Source organism: Platalea leucorodia (assembly GCF_965183815.1).
Source record: "Platalea leucorodia genome assembly, chromosome: 8".
NCBI lineage: Eukaryota > Metazoa > Chordata > Aves > Pelecaniformes > Threskiornithidae > Platalea > Platalea leucorodia.
This window is the reverse complement of record NC_138830.1, coordinates 2791781-2807653: the sequence shown is the minus strand read 5'-3', so window position 1 is coordinate 2807653 and position 15873 is coordinate 2791781. Positions and strand designations below refer to the sequence as shown.

The following is a 15873-nucleotide window of genomic DNA, read 5'->3' as shown; positions in this document are numbered from 1 at the left end:
TGTAAACAGAAATTTAGGATGCAGTTTGCAGCCTTGACCTTCAGGCTCCAACTGTGTTTAGATCATTAAGATTCCATAAATACTGTAATTTACAGCCTTCTGAAGGAAGAATTTGTGTGCACAGTAAAGCACGTATTCTTCATGAAAAAATGATTGCTTCCTGTATACCCATTTGGACTCATATTCTCAACCTCAATCAAAGTACTTGACAAATTTGCTGAAGTTTAGGCATCATTTTTAGGCTTGTGTTTGTCCTAATTCACGGCTCTCTGGATCTATACTATGTTTTCTCTCCTAGAACTTGAATTAAAAAGGAAGGTGGATTTGTTGCCTTATTGCAGGAGGTGGGTTGCAACCTCCTTGTGTTTGTCCACTACAGGGGAACTAATATATCTTTTCTGTATCTTGTTTATATGGTTTGTACGCTCGTTGCCATAGCTGTAGTCTCTTACTGTATATCTGTACTTTAAAAAATAGATGCCTCATGGCAATATTTGGGCATAATTGATGTGTTATTTATCTGTAATGAGCAATAAAATTATTCAAAGTTACTAACAGAATTCAGATTATTTTAATTTTTGGCAATTACATTAGAATATCCTGACTAAATCTAAGTAATGGTGATTGACGTTGGCAGGTTGTTCAATACAGTGTAAGTAAACAGGGTAGTTTAGATTATCCTTCTTACCTGAACTTCATGACATTGAACAGAAAATTTGACAATAGCATACTTTCCCCATGATATTCCATTTCCAACTGAGCTGGAAATATACAAGTACAGCTTTCATCAGGGTATTTTAGTCTTATCCAGAAATCTAAGCAGAATGAAAAATAATAGGTTGAGAAATATTACTCTGCTTTGCAAGGGTTACCCTGGGGCTTGATTTGGGGTTAGGACAAAATCTCTGAGTTTTATTGCACCTGAAGAATTTCTGTGATTCCCAATGGTAACCCCGGGTAGACTTTCTATTTCCAAAATAAATGTTTAGGAAGAAAATAGGATGGCTATTGTTATTTTTCATTTATCTGCCTTTGCTTCTCATAACGTGAGCATAATATTGATAATTTTCTGATTTATATTTTGTCATTATGGGTACAAGTTACTCCCAGGGAGATTCCGATTGGACATGAGAGGAAAATTTTTCACAATGAGAACAGTCAACCATTGGAATAATCTCCCCAGGGAAGTGGCTGACTCCGCTACACTGGAGAGGTTTAAGACTCAGCTGGACAGGGTGCTGGGCCATCTCGTCTATGCTGTGCTCTTGCCTAGAAAGGCTGGACCAGATGATCCTTGAGGTCCCTTCCAACCTCCTATTCTATGATTCTATGATTATATTAATGGAATAATCGGTAGAAATTTGTATACGTTTGTTTCTTTCCTCTAGCCATTTCTTGCTTTCCACTCTTACGGTGTATACTTGCGCTGAACATTTCTGTATGTTTTCTGATGATCATATTTTGCTGCCAGTACCACTAACCGTAGATGATACTGCAGTGGCATGTACGAAGCTAAGGTAAGAACAGGGGTTCTGTTACTTCAGGCACTGTGCGTAGAGAGGATCTCAAGCATATTGTCCTCTCGATGAGATGGTCAGCCTCAGCAGAGATATAAGATGATTCTATAAATGCTGATATATAGTAAGAAACTCCCAAGTTCTTACCTTCATCAGCATTCAGTAAAGCATGTGTAGTTGCCTGCTAGGGACAGGAGAAGATGCTTTATCTCTGTATTTTAAACAAAGGGTGCGTCAGCCATAAGTAAACATAGATGGAAGCAAAGGCCTGGGGCTGTTTCCCTACAGTGAAAGCAGTTTGTCTGATAAGGTCAAGGAAGTACTCACTGACACCTCTTCCGATACTGATTAACCAAATCTCTACGTAGCTTCTGAGAGAGAACAAAATTAATTTCCGTAAATGAATGTTTGTAAGTCAGGTGGTCAGGCAAATGCGTCCATGCTGAGTGATGTCTCCTCTTTGTCTCTTTCCTGAGCATCTTTGTCTTTTCTGCATCAGCTAAGCCTTAAAACTCTTAGATTCTAAAAGCCTGCTGTCATGCTTTGGCATCCTTTTCATTCTACGAAAATACCTACCAAAACACTGACCCTGGCAGTATCATGGATAACAAGAGAGCATGTATCTTCCTGGTGTTTATAAATATTGAGCTCCAATCTTAAGTTTGCTTAGACTGAATAAGGCCATTTCCCCCATTCCTTGTATATTTTATTGTATTTCTTATATTTGCTGATCACCACAGCCTCTGACAACCTGTCAGCCTAATGGATCTGTCAAGTGTGTGTGTACGCTCCTTAGGTATTCGCACAGAGAGCTCGTGTCTGTTTGTTGAAAGGCATAGCACTTCAATGGCATTGGAGCGATGAAGAATAATATTGCAGAGAAATGAGATCATCAAGAAAACTTCATGGAGTATCGGGCAGAGGACACTCAGTGCAGTATGATGTCTTCTCTTTCTGAAAGTGTTTGATTTCCTCAGGTCCATGCCTAGAACTCAACATAATCCTCATATTTGATGGATTCTGTTGATCCTAGATGGATCCAGTAGTAAGGATGCAGGGTTTGCTAGAATACCCTGTGATGCTCCCACCAAGATTTCCAAATCTAAAAGAGTCGCTAAAAACAGAGTTTGTGTCTTTAAAAGTAAAGTCCAAAAAAGGCACAGAAGGGCTCAGGCTGTCATTTCTGCTTCAGTTATGTGGGTTTTATTCTTAATGGACCATTGCTTAAGGATCAGTTATGTCCTGACTGACAGTTCTTTTAGCAATTTTTTAAAAGAATCAGAGTCAACTTGTGTAAAATCTTTCATTTAAGAGTTTCATCTTAGCTTGCCAAGTTTATCCTGTCCATTAAGGCGGCATGCATCTGTCACCACTAGTTATGGAATTGTTGCAAGGGCCATTGTGCTATGTCTGGAAGATGTAATTGAGTGAATTGAGTAATAAGTAGGTGAAAAGTAACAATTTTGAAAACAATCTGTGTTTTCAAGAAAGACCTCCAGCAGTTTTTATTGCTCATTTGTGCAAGTTACACTTCTTCCTTTTTCTTCTTTTTATCATGGATACCCAGGTGTGACATTAACACTTCATTGGGCTAAAGAATTACAACAAACCAGTGTGTTACAATGCACTGACAAAAATACTCGCTACAAGCAATGATATATTGTGCACCCTGAATTTGCCATAATGAAGTGAAAGAACAATCAAAAGATGCTTTTAGCACCACACAAAAGGGTAATTTGCATCGCTGTGAATCTCGTGCCACTCAAGCCTGTGTTGTTCACCAGAACAAATTTTTTCCTTTCAGATTGAGATTTGTTATATACATTCCTGACATCTGTACAGAGTCTACTGGATTGATTGCTGTTTTGCTGATAAACTGCAGCAGATTCCCGGGTGTCAAAATCCACATGCCCTAAGACTCTAGTTTTTAGAGATATGTTTAGTAGGAAAATTAAAGTCCTTATTAAGTCTCCATGTGTAAACAAGCTGCTCGTTGGGTTTACAGAGGACAAGCATTAAAGATGCAAATATTCTGCTAATCTTAAACAGTGACATGGGTAAACATGTAGTGCAATGTCATCTGGAAAAAAAAAAAAAAAAAAACACCTAGCCCAGAGTTTCTGCAGAAGACAGTAATTCTGTCTCATTGTATAGACTCTTTGCAGATGATTTTTTTCGTTTTGAACTCTTCATTTGTGGCTTCAAGTAGAGAATATGCCTGTATACTTTGTTGTAGTGTTTGAGACATTTTTGACTGACCTGAACCAAACACATGGAATTTTTTTTTTTTTTTCTGCTTTGTATTATGTGGAGCAGAGAGAGAATTGATATGGGCTGATGATCCTTAGTGTGGGAAATACTGCAACAATTCATGTTGCACTGGCAGTAGTAGATAATGTTCTGTCTCGTATTATCTGCCATGGGCAATTTGTAAATACAATATAAAAATGATGTTGGGGGAGAAGGAGAGCATTGTGTACTGGTTTTAGAATAGCGTACCTCAGATTTTGCCATTCAGTCAGAATAAATGAATTTTCATCTTACTGCACAGCAGTGATTTTTCCATCTGACTTTTCACCCTTGTATCTTGTATCTTTCAAAATTTGCATCTCTTTTTCTCCTGTAATTGTTCCACATCTTATAAATGGGGTTATGATTAGTGGTATTACTTGTTCCACTTTCTAGTCCTTCACCAATGTTTCTTGGCTCCCTAGTTCTTGTTCAGCTCCTTCTCGCCTTCTCCCTTCTCTCTGATACGCATTTGTCTGAATGTATTATTTTACACCTAAAATGTCTTCCTATTTTCTTCTGCCTTCTTCCTTCAGACTCTACAGTGTTTGTGCAGTCTGATTGTAGTTTGTGCAAGTGTAAGTTAGAGATGATGAACTCAAATATTCAGGACAGAAGAAGTGACACAGTTTCGGTAAGACCTGCTTCACTGGAGCTCACTCCATGAACTCCTAATGGCAAAAAAATCACAGGAAATATTCCGAGGATGGATTAATGTTCTTCCCAAGAATGTGGGGAGGCAAAAGGAAGTTTCATGAGACAGGTGAGCAGTTGCAGCTATGCACTGTCAGAAGGTCTGATATGCTGTGCAGTGCTTGGTAAATCTTTAGTTAATGCTTACTTGGAAGATGGTTTTCCTCCCAGTCTTTGGCAGCAGACGTTGAATGAAAGGATTAGGTTCTTGGTTTATATGCTTCTCTAAATAGGTGTCGTGTGTCTGGTGACCAGGATTTATAAAAGTGGCCACAATCATGACTCGGTATCCAGAGTTTTTACAGCATAGTCAAAAGTGGTTTTTATCATAAAACTGAACAGACTGAGTCAGCTCTGCAAGTCACCGCTAATTAGAATGTAATTTATAAGAATATAATTGCAATTCTTAACTGCCAGGTTATTTCTTCTAATCCTAAACCCAGAGACGAACCAGTTAGTTAATGGCACGACAAGCAATGACATGAATTTAACTAGGTTGGTACAAACTAAGAAATATTTCCAAGCAAATCCTGAACAATAGATCCTAATAGCACTTTTATATAGCTATCGCTATCTTTAAAAAGATGCAATAACATGTTTGGCGCACTAATTTCAGTTTAAAATCATAATTTGAGTCAAATTCATACATCTACGTCACTAGCAGAATCTAGAGTAACAACCTTGATAAAAGGTGGACTGAAAGTATTTTATTCACTGTATTCCTTTTAGACATTGTACCCAGCCGTTACGTGGGGGTATAGCGTGGGTGGGAGGAAAGCAGGAACGAACTCTCTTGAGCAGCTACCAGAAGCCAGCCGTAGTTAAGATCGCTTCCTGTTCACTCCGATGGTGCAGGTACTCACAATGGGATTTGAGGAAGAAGATACGGTCATGAATCCGCTCATTCAGTGGATCAACATAAGGTAGTACTGAAATTAAGCTGTAACTCTGAGTAGCGCAAGAAGCTTTCCCAGGATACCTTTTGCTACCAGTGCAGCTCCCCATAACCGGTATAGTTAGGAAAATGTAGGAACTGTTTAATTCACGAAGGACCTGTAGGAACAATATTCTAGCAGCATGAGCATTCTCTGTGCACTGGGCAACCTTGGAAGGGTTCTGACCCCCTCTGGGGTGGTTGGACAGCGCTGTGGTTATTCATTCTCTAGGCCAGATAAACAGAATTTCATCCGCTGGGATATCGACTCTTTAACATTCATCCGTGTCTGGAGCAGCACATTTGTCCTAGCAGACATCAGTAGCAATTACTAGTTTGATAATGCTGTTACACATTCCTACTATGGTTACTATTTTTCTCATGACTGATAATCATGCTGAATTATGCCCTTTCTTAATACTGAGAAGATGCAATAAAGTGAGTGTAACTCATACTCAAAACACCTGATCCATCTGAGTGGCAATTCAAATGGTTTTTCCTTTGGAATCACCGATACATGTAATGACCATGAAGTAATGACTGTATTTGTTGTCTTGTAAATTTTTACTATTTAAAAAGCATTTGCTGCATAAATACTACTGAATTAGCCATCTGCAGAGATGTAATTATGGTTGACTTTAAAGCTTATTTAAACAGGCAACATGAAAATCTTTTCATTACACCTGCAAAAGCAGAAAACCACTATAATTAGGGATTATGTCATGGCTGGAAACCAGCTCTCTCACTTCCCTGATATGAATGGTAAACCTGGGTGTACATACCTTAATTTATTTTTCCTCTATGTACTCCTCATGAATTTTCATCCGTCCTTTTAATTAGATTGATTTGTACTCGTAGAGTTCTGTCTGTAGTCTGCATCAGACCCATTATGGTTTTGATACAGTAAATATTATTACTTATATTGTAATTTAACACAGCATCGGTGGCACTTAAGACAAGACTTCATCCAGGACATACAATTCCTCATGCTTTCCACAAACGTGCATGGTCTTGACCTTGCAAAGAGCCTGTTTTTTTTGTATTAATGACATTTATTTGAATACGTGGCCGTATTAGATGTTTTAGCCCATTTCACAGCAGTTGTTCTGCTAACTGTAAAGATCCTTTCACTGGGGGCTATTCAGTGAGCTCACTGCAGAGCTACCATGCCAACGCCTCGCAAGTCTTCCAGTTAGGATACAGTTTCCATTCAGTTTCCCATGCTGGCAGATCTCACTCAGGTCTGTGCTTATGGTGCTAAGCAGGCCAAGAATATTTGGTTACAGAGAAAAATAGCCTGTGATCTCAGAAAGTTATATAAAGTATTAGATTTTGAATTTCTTAAATATGAGAGAAACTTAATATTTTATACATCATTTCATTTTTCTTATAAACAGTAGGGTCGATAACATTTTTAGATCCGAGAAATATATGGTTCCACACTTTTGGTCATGACAGATAAGAGCCACTCATGTATGTTTGAAATATTAGCCAGAGACGTTCCTCGAATATAGTACAAAAAAAGTGGAATTCATTGGAAAAATAGTTAATATGTAATACCCCCCCCACTAACGTATTGCCCAGGCAATAGGGCTTAGAAATTTGGTGGTGAGATCATTAACAGGAAAATTACCTTAACTGGGATTAAAAAAGTGTTAATTTTGTGTGTATGCGTGCCATTGAAGGTAATAAAAATATAACTTTAGGTATTTCTTTAAAGAACATGTTATGACATAATAAATTTTTTATCTATAGTTAACTCTTATGATAATGACCTTTCTGATTTCGACTGTGATGGTGATGGTCTCACATCTCATGGTGTGGAGTTACTTAAGATGATAAGCCTAGTCAGGGCCAGAACTGGAGATCAAGGTCAAGGCAACTTACTGCATCAAACACTGGACAGCGCTTGCTACTTTGTTTAGAAATGGTATTCCTCCTTAGGAATCGGATGGTTTACATGATTTCTAAATAAAAATCCCTACGAAGCTTTCCGAACATCAGCTGTGAGCCATTTGGAAATAATTTTATTAATTCACTTCCCTCAAGTCCTTCAAAATAGTAGCACATCTGCTTTGAATTTGAATATTTCAGACTGAGACATCCTTAAGAGAAAAATAGTTTCCTCCAAATTATTCAGCATAAGCATATGTTTCTTTCATTTGAAAAGCAAGTGCAGCATAAATCAATCAAAGAACAACATGCCTACATTTGTTACCAAGAGCTACGTAATTTGAAATTTAACAAAGTATATTTCATACCAGTTGCTGCCAGCAAATAATGTTTTAAAATAGTTATATCAATTTTTTTTTAATGTGTCATCACTCTTAAGTATGCATGTAAGTCCTTGCTCTAAGAAATTACAGAAAAAATATTGAAGGATTTTCAAGGAATTTTTACGTTTCTGTGGAGTACATCTCATTCTCTCAGCTGCATATAGGGTTTGAGAGCTCTATGGCAGAGTCTGATAGTGTGTTTTGTGGCTTCTTCAGGAATTTCTAGATAAAATCACTTAATTCATTTCTATAAAACCCTAGAGAAAATCATGCCTTATTAATAAGAGGACTGCTCTTTAGCAGTCATAATCGCTTGCAACTTCTGAACAAATGCATCCTCATTTTTCTTTTTCTTTGCACTTCTGTTCTGTGAGGTCATTCTGTACAATTGAAGCTGTAGAACTGGTTCTTCTTACTTACTGATCTTATTTACTCCAAACTAAGAAAGAAATAAGTTTCCTAAACTCAGCAAATTTTCAACAGGGGAAAAACTGTGAGTGCAAGGTAATGATGTTCAGCCCTTGCAAACAGGTATTTTATTGAAGCCTGATTGTATTCAAACCTAGTCTTTAAACTAGTCAGATTTCTTAGCTCCATTATTCTTATTTGAGGCTGTTCCAGAACATCAGTCCTCTTACAATTAGCAACTTGCATCAAGCTTCCAGTTTCCATTTGTTCTTGGTTGTTTTATATTATACTAGAAGCTATTTTGCTATCATAAGCCTCAAAAATTAAAAAAAAATACAGGAATAAATGAAGTAATTACTGTTTATTTAATGGAAGTGAAAAAGTTTAGCTACAGGTAGTCATAGATACAGTATCCTATTGGAATCTTTTCCAAGCCGTCACAGAGCACTGTCCTATTGTCAGAAAGTCAAGATTAACATTCTGTTAGCTTTATTTTGTGTCAGTCTTTTCTGTTGACAGTGATTAATCAACTATCAAAACAATCATTTTCTGATGTGTTTCAGAACAGAAAGTGAAAGTGAATGTTTTCTGTGAATTTCTGTGGAGTTTTGGTCATTAAAAATTCCCCAACCAACGTTTACTTGATTTATTTCATAGGTCTTTCTCTTTAGGATTCTGAATGCTCGTACCTGCAAATTGGAATCTAGTAGATGAATCTGTAACAATCACCAGGTTTCAAGGCAGGAAGGTCTGTAGGTGAGGTTAGGATGGGTGTTTGTAGAGTCAGGCCTGATAGGGTCACCTGTTTAGGTGAAGGTTGTCGGGGGTGGTGAGAGCTGGCTGCTCCCTAACGGACGGGGAGCCAAGCGCGATGCCATGGCCAGCAGGGCAGTGGCCTCTCCAACCAGGCCTGTGGTGCAAGCAGGGGAGGCCTGGGAGTGGCAGCCAGGTTCAGCCAAGAGCCTTGGTCATCGGGCAAGCCCGGGGTGATGCAAGTCAAGCCGGGGAAGTAGTCTGCAGATTGGGGTCTGGATCAACTGGCTGCATGGCAGCAACAGAGCTGGAGACAGGCACGCCTGCGATGTAGCTCCGGCTGGGGCTGAAGACCCAGGGCTCGGGTGGAATGGGGCTCCTGGGCCTGTGAGCAGAGGCTGTGGGTCGTGGCCCCGGGTAAGGCTGGTCAGGGCCAGTAAGACCTCAAGGCCTTGACAAAGACCTAAGGCTGGCAGGGTGCATCAAGCTGACACTTATGCTAGAGTTAGGGTTTAGCGATAATTCAGTAAGAGACTAGTGTGGTTTACGACAATGCATTCATTACCTTTAGAGAAGTACTGTAATCAAAGATAACTGTAGGGAAATAAAAGATAATATATCTTGTAACCAGCTATCATTTCGGTTTGGCTTCTCTTTTTCCTTTGTTTATTTGGCAGACAATCAAGCCAAACCAAGCCTCAGACACTTCACAGAGCTGCCAAAATCAGGATTTATTTTTTTAACAAGCCCTGTTCTACATTGGCCTCTCAGAAATGAATTCAGACTTGGAATAATTACCTCCTTGTAGTCCCATGTCCCAACAGGATTTTGTTAAACGCAGCCTTACCATAACCTCCATTTGCCATAATTGACTCAATTAGAGGTGTTCTAACTCCTGTCTCTTATGCAAGATAAATTTCTATCGGGCAGGGACAGAATTTATCTGGTTTATCACTGTCACATAACGATGCCTTTGAAATGCCTTTCAGCTGGTTAGACTTTATTTAGGTTTGATGTCTAGATTACCTGTAGCTCATCAGCTGCTGATACCATGCAAATACCTATCTTTCTGGCAGATTTTCAGCTTTGGGCGTACATGATTTAAATATATCACGTTCTGTAATATATACCGGTAGAACAATTTACAGACCTATGAATGAGAACACTAAGTGAAGGCAATTGATGGCTCTTAAAAAAGGATAGGATGTGTAGCAAACATAGGATGTGTAGGAACACCACATTACAAATAAAGGATCCTTAAATATGACATGCTGAGTTTCTGGGGACTTAGGACAGTGAAGGAATAGAGTGACATTTACAGCTAAGCTGCCCTAAGAGGTTGGCTGACATAGCCCCATCTTCCCTGGTCACATGCAGGTTGTTTGATCACAGGGCCCCAGAGGCAGTGACTTCCACCGTTCGATCCAGCAAGAAATGAGCATTATAGAAATCCGTTTCCTCTGGATCAGCTATAATGACATGTAATGGCAGCTCACCACTGCATAAATTTCATCCTGATAAAAGTTAGCCTTACATGGCTAGCAGCTCTAATTTTATCATTAGAAACCTTCTGCCACAATAGTGCTGTGAAGTAAAATGGGTAAGATAAAATAACTGTATGTGGGTGTCAAAAAAGCTTAAAAAATAAAAAGAGAGGAAAGGAGAAGCACTGTTGGAGATCAAAAGGATAAGGGACCCAGAGGAAGAAGGGAAGCTTTCTGTACCTTCACCATAAAATTTTCTGAGGTAGAAACTAGTGTAAACAAACTAGTGTAAATCAGCTCATGCAGTTTCCAGGGAAGAAGAATTTGTAATATTTTTATGTCCTACAATAAATAAACACCCTGTGGAACTAGAAGTCCCAACATAGAAATACTATTATTAGAATGCATTAATTTATTTGCCACGTCAATAACATTTTATGTTTTACAAACATGATGAAAACAAACTCCTAGATGTAAGAAAAGTGCATTCAAAACTGAACATTATCAAAAGAAAGGGAAATGCAGAGCATCTCTGTTCTGGTGCGCTTTTTTTCTTGGAGAGTACAGGAAAAAATAATTCAGGGATTTATAAAATTGAATTTGTAAGGATGCTGAAGCAGCTCTAGTCACAGCACATTGTGCGATAACTGGAATAGACAGAGGCTGCCCATAGCATTTATCTGTAAACAATTCTAATGTGATTCCACAGAGAAAACCTGCACTCATTTTATGTGGGACTGTATACTTGCCATCGTGTCCTAATGATTTAATAATTACTTTTCAAAATCTCAAACGTAAGCTCTTAAATAGGAGGCTATTTGTAAGTACCTGAATAATTCAGCATGTGTTGCACCTTACCTACACACAAACTTTTCTTGTAAGCTAAAAAATCCTTTTTCATGACAAGAATAATGTAGTAATCTAGTTTTATCTTGTACTGTCCAGTTGTTCTAATATAATCTCCAAAATAGTTTAAAGTTGTGTTAAAGTCAATATATTTTTGGTGTGATCTGTCATTCAAGAATTTGTCAAATTCATTTTGGTCTCTTGGGGGTGACATTACACCCTTATTTATGATAACATAAAACAGCATTTAACTCTAATGGCATTATTTCGATCAATAATGCTGATGTTCCCAGGCCTGCAAAGGGCTCGTAGAAGTTATAGAAGAAGTTCTTTTAGAATTCATTTTTATAGTTTATTTGCTTTAGTTAACTAAGGCTGGTTCATTTGCTTGGAGCCGTTTTACCTCTTTCAGTGGTACTGCCTGAAGTTATTAATTAGGTTTCCTACTTCAACGTTAGACTTTTCAGGTCACTGTGATGGGTCGTTGAAAGAAGCCCATTAAGATGAATGATGTGTGTTGTAATTTCATTAGTGTCATCAATAATGTATTGCACTTTTCTGTTTAGGAGTCTCTTCTTGTTTTGTGTGGGTCAGGCTGACTGTGTGAATTATATTTATAAGATCAAAATAGTTAAAGATGAAGGTAGATACTTAAGCAATTAGGCCAGAGGCTGGAATTGTTGTTTTAGAGGTGTAGGCTACGAAACCAATTTGTGTTAAGGAATGTTTAAGTAATTGAATTTCACAGTATAAATTAAAGTCTCTTGGTATCATTATGCGTGTTGTGGTCACATAGTGGTATCTTGGACCAAGGAAATGGCTGGGTTTTATTTTTCAGTCCCTGTGTAATCTTTAATGAAAACACTTTTCTGACTTGTAAAGTCTTGGAAGTAATAAACTCGACTAGCCATTTTTTTCATTTGATGAAGCTTGGACAGAGATAAGAAGTAAAACTGTATAAATTGACTCTCATGAACATGCATAAAGAGAGAAATCATTTTATGCAACAAAGAGGTGGCATGGCTTGCCAAGCAAAGATAAGTAATTGGAAAATATAAGACCCTGGTGAGAATTTCTAGCAGAAAAGCTGAAAAAAACAGGTGCTGTATAATGTTACTACTTATTATTTGCATACATAAAAATAAAAAATAGGTTCTGTCATACTATGCAATCAGCTATGCCGAAGTCATATTACTATTGCAAAAGTTAAGATATTCTTTTAAATTATGAAAGCAGCCTGCTTGTCTCTTTCATTCTTCAAACAGCTAAGCCTTTCTCATGAGACACTGATTTGTACTGTCGTCAGGTGGGATGCGCTAGGAACCTGCCTGTGGATTCACTGTGGAATCACCTGCGATTCCAAAATCACAGCAGTAGAGTTAAACTGTATTAAGGTCCTTGTATGTCAAGGTAAAGCATCTTTGTAGCCCGCGTGCCATGTTTAGAGCACGTTTGAAGATAGAAGATCTGTTCCTATTCACCACAAACATTTTCTCAGCAGTCCCCAGATGTTCCAGTCTTTAGTCCCCTCTAAAGAGGTCATCCTCTCTTTAGAGTCTGATTTCTAGCAGTCTAAGTTAGTGTTGCTCTGCTGATGGTTATTGTCTTACGACATTTTAATTAGTTGACGTTCCCCCCAATAAAGGAATAGAGGGATCCTAATGTAGATCAAGATGCCAGTGTTGTAGGCATTTGGAGCAGAATTCTAGCTCAAACTCGCCCAGCCACCAGCAACCAGCTAGGACTGTCACATGCCTCCTGAGAGTAGAAAGTAATGGGATTATCTCTAGCACTGCCCCTGCTGTTCAAGGGCTTTGAGGGGTTGTGAACAGGCTTCTATCTCCCTGTGAACTATGGGAACTATAGAGGAGAGTTCTTCAAAAGCCTGGTTCTGCTCGCACTGATCTCGGCAGGAGTCCCTGAATTGATTTCAGAGGGAGCAAAATCAATCCCTGCTTTGAAAACTACAGTATTTCCCGTAGCACAGCCTATCCTTAAAAACCAACCAACCAACCAAGAATTGATCTGGTTCTCAACATACACAGTTTTCATTTACTATATCACAGAGATGCTTTAGGAACAGTTCATAATATAGCTTTAGTCACCTTTGAGTGTCAGCTGCATCACAGTCTCAAGGAACATAGTCTGAAGCATCATCTCAGAAGTGAGGAAGCAGGCAGTTGCCCTCCTCTGGCTGCTGCAGTGCAAGCTGCAGAAGTTATTGCCACATCTGCTTGTTACTGTCCTCTTGATGGAGCTGAGCTGTTCCTGCAAGTGCTCCTAGCCTGGTTCAGTCAAATGATCTAGGTCAGTGATGACCTACTATTTAAACTATGTAAGCTATCCTTCTACTGCAGTGTTGGATTCGAACTGTTTCCCTCCTCTGTTTAAAACCACTATGTATTGCATTGCAGACCACTTGAAACGGCTAAATGTATTGCTGTCAGGGGATAAAAAGCTTACCATTCCTATTGCACATTGCTGGGTTTGGATGTATCCCCAATATAGGAAGGTAAAAACATAAAGACTGAAAAATTGTGTTATGAGGATAGGAGTTATTTCATGTCTTTGAGAAACGTTGCCCATCATTCAAAGCATTTTTTCAAACTGGAAAACACGGCAGAAGATTGTAGATGTTCTGTGGTGTCGTTTATTGGGCTACTTTGTTACCATTCGCCCTTGTAGACTGGCAATTAGGTGACTCCTATAACACTAAGATACACTTTTGTGGTCACCTGTCTTGCACGTACTTGGTAGTTTTATTACTAATTTGGAGTTGCCGTTGGGCCTGTTCTGTCGTGCAGTTAGGTTACTAATGGAGTATCTAAGTTGTCCTGCTTTCTCGCTGGTTTCATTCTGTGAAACAACTTCTCCCCTGCCCTGAACACCTACCTTGTATTTAAGGGTAAGGTTCTGGACCAAATCATGTGTAGCTTTCCTGTTTCAAATTTCACTCACTTCTGTTTACAATCAAAGGAGCTCCTGGGTGGAGATTTATGATATTTACATGCTCTTCTAATTAGGATAATGATTACACCTGTTTTTAGATAACATTTATAGCCTGCTTCAAAGAGTCTGATTGAAATCATTGACTAGCTTTGAATTCTGAGCCTTCAGCACGTCACGCAGATAACATTTCCAAGGGATCAGACATTACCTTTGCATGTGTTTTTATATGAGCCATTAAAAAGTCTTGCAAATATTACAGGAAAACACAGATTTTGTTTCATAAGGGTTTAGCTGTACGTTCCATTTATTTCCTTCCTCAAGTATGTGACATTAAGGATGGGTTGCTCTTGTGCTGATGCCACAAAGGATTATTGATGAAATAAAGGCTCTGCTGAAGGCAATGAGAGTTTTACCATTGACTTCAATGCAGCTAGAATTTCACCTCTGAAGTGTGAAATAAATAACAGGAGCAGATAGGAAAAAAAAATATTCTGTGCCTAGCGTCCACGGTAACAACCAAACTTTTTTTAGAGGGGAATAAATGGAATCCAGCTGAGACATGAAATAATTCATGAGGGGTGTGATAGGTCTAGGCTCATGATTTTGAATGAAAACTTGAATGGTGAAAGAGGGTTGTGAGATTTCTTTGACAGGTTTTGTGAATGTTTCAATGTATGTATGCATAGATCAATGAACAGATGCAGTTTACAAAGCCGTAATAAATATTCAGTTGTCTTTCAGTTTGCCATGGGTCAGCTTTACTGTGCTTATTACGTATCATCTGTAAAGTGTGGCTGATACTTGCAGGGTTTCTTGATGATTTCTGATGAATTGTTTTGAGTAAAAAGTTTACCCTTCTCCATTGTTCTTTTTTAGAAATATTCTTTACAGACTAGATGAAAGGACAAGCCAGTTTTCAGTACTGCAAAAGGCACTGGAGCACTGCAAACTACATCAGTCAAATGAGACCATTCAAGCAGCCTTGTCAGAGGTGCTGAACAGCATCAATTCAGCTCAGGTTTACTTCAAAGCAGGACTTGATGTGTTTTGAGACTACCTTAGCTGGAAAGAAATGAGAGGATTCTCTGCATTCTAAGACGTTTGTTTACAACTCGCTAAACAAAAGTTCGACTTGGACCAGAATTTCTCCGAGGATGAAACCTTTCTCAACTTTTCTTTCAGTTGGCTCTTAAAGGTACTGCAATGTGTGTTTTTATAAATATAAAACAGTCTTTTGCACTGTTCACAGTATATCTCAAATGTCTGTTTCTGAATGTATAAAACATAATGAGAGGGAATAACACTTAAGATATGATTTTTAGAAGGACATCTGCTGTATTTTTATATGTAAAATATATTTTTATGACTAAGAGCTCAATCTTGCAAAGTACTGAGCACGTCATGCAATATGCTGAAGACCTGGTTCTGAGTCACCCCAGATGTATACCCAGGTGAGCTTTCCATGCCTACTCTGTCAGAAAAATGTGACTTAAGTATACTCTTGTGTTTCTTAACTCCCTCAGCAAACTCATCTTCTTCCTTACTCCTTTCAGAGTAAGTAGTTGAAGGATGTGGCGTTTCCTTGGGTATCGAGCGCCAGAGTTAATCAGGAAATGCACAAAACACCCTTACCAGTGCAATCCAACATCTTTACTCCTGTGGAACAATAAATACCTCAATTTTGAGAATACAGATAACTTTGATTATCCCATTTCTGTATGAAA

At 38.5% G+C, this 15873-nt stretch overlaps 1 protein-coding gene across 1 annotated transcript in view; it reads left to right on the top strand.

The window, feature by feature from the left end:
* NAALADL2 (N-acetylated alpha-linked acidic dipeptidase like 2) overlaps positions 1–15200 on the top strand; it is a gene marked incomplete at both ends in the record, with an annotated part of 378476 nt that extends 363276 nt beyond the window's left edge. The window contains one exon of the mRNA XM_082321017.1: positions 15026–15200. Within this exon, the coding sequence (XP_082177143.1) occupies positions 15026–15200 (175 nt within the window). The remainder of the gene's footprint in view (positions 1–15025) is intronic.
* Positions 15201–15873: the final 673 nt, after the last annotated feature.